The sequence below is a fragment of the Mesitornis unicolor genome, unplaced genomic scaffold, assembly GCF_000695765.1.
Source record: "Mesitornis unicolor isolate BGI_N332 unplaced genomic scaffold, ASM69576v1 scaffold51104, whole genome shotgun sequence".
Taxonomy (NCBI): Eukaryota; Metazoa; Chordata; class Aves; order Mesitornithiformes; family Mesitornithidae; genus Mesitornis; species Mesitornis unicolor.
In genome coordinates, this window is record NW_010180555.1 from 23,089 (window position 1) to 24,060 (window position 972).

At 33.4% G+C, this 972-nt stretch overlaps 1 protein-coding gene across 1 annotated transcript in view; it reads left to right on the top strand.

Moving 5' to 3' along the window:
* CENPN (centromere protein N) overlaps positions 1–368 on the top strand; it is a 7,465-nt gene extending 7,097 nt beyond the window's left edge. Inside the window, exon 10 of the mRNA XM_010183096.1 lies at positions 253–368. Within this exon, the coding sequence (XP_010181398.1) occupies positions 253–368 (116 nt within the window). The remainder of the gene's footprint in view (positions 1–252) is intronic.
* The last annotated feature ends 604 nt before the right edge of the window (positions 369–972 follow it).

The following is a 972-nucleotide window of genomic DNA, read 5'->3' on the forward strand; positions in this document are numbered from 1 at the left end:
GCTAAATGTTTTTGTCATCTTGCATTCTGCTTGTATCTTGCATAAGGGCAAACTTCCACAGTTTCAGAAATACATAGAAATTTAGTAAAGTAAAAACTGTTACCACTATAAAAATTTGTCTAAATACATACGAGTTTGTTCTCAGGATTACTGGTTTGTACATAGATGCTCAAGCTGTGGTTTTAGTTTTATAATAGTTATGAAAGGTAAATATTGATTATTGAGTTGAGCTATAATTCTCTTTCTCTCCAGGTATGGCTGATGCACCACTTTCACCGCTACTTACCTGTATACCACAAAAAGCTAGGAATTATTTTAAAATTAGAGAGAGAAAAGGTTTTTTTCCAGGAAGCTTTGTAAGCCCTTAACTTACAATTGATTCATAGAGAAATATACAACTCATTTATTACTGGTATTAACCTAAATCTTAATAAACTTCATAACAGATTTTTTAAAAAAATAACTTATTCTTTGATAGTACCTTAAAGTTTTCTTCCAAATTATGGCTTTTGAAAATTATTTTTCCACACTTGTCTTTGACAGAAGGGCTAGCCCTTTGTTTAATTTAAATAATAAAGTTACTTGCAAAGTTTAAACAGAGATTGTGGTAACTATTTTCAATAGTACTGGTGAAGTTAAAGCTAGGTAAAACTTAAGAAAGATACAGTAAGACAGCTGTAGCTATTCAATTTACTGTTACAGCTGTAGCTGGTGAGGATGCTCTAGGTGGCAGTTCAGCAGCGTAACAGAATATGTGCCCCAGTTTGAACGTATGAATAGTCCCATTCAAGTAAGTGAAACTGCCTGTCTGCAGGTCAGGCATACATTTATCTTAGTAGATGGTTTTTATCTTAGTAGATGAAGATTAACGTTCAAAGGCCATTACAGAGCACAGGGAAGAAGAGACTCTTGGAATATATGTCAGTAAGAGGTTTCCATCTTTAGAATCACAGAATATCAGGAGTTGGAAGG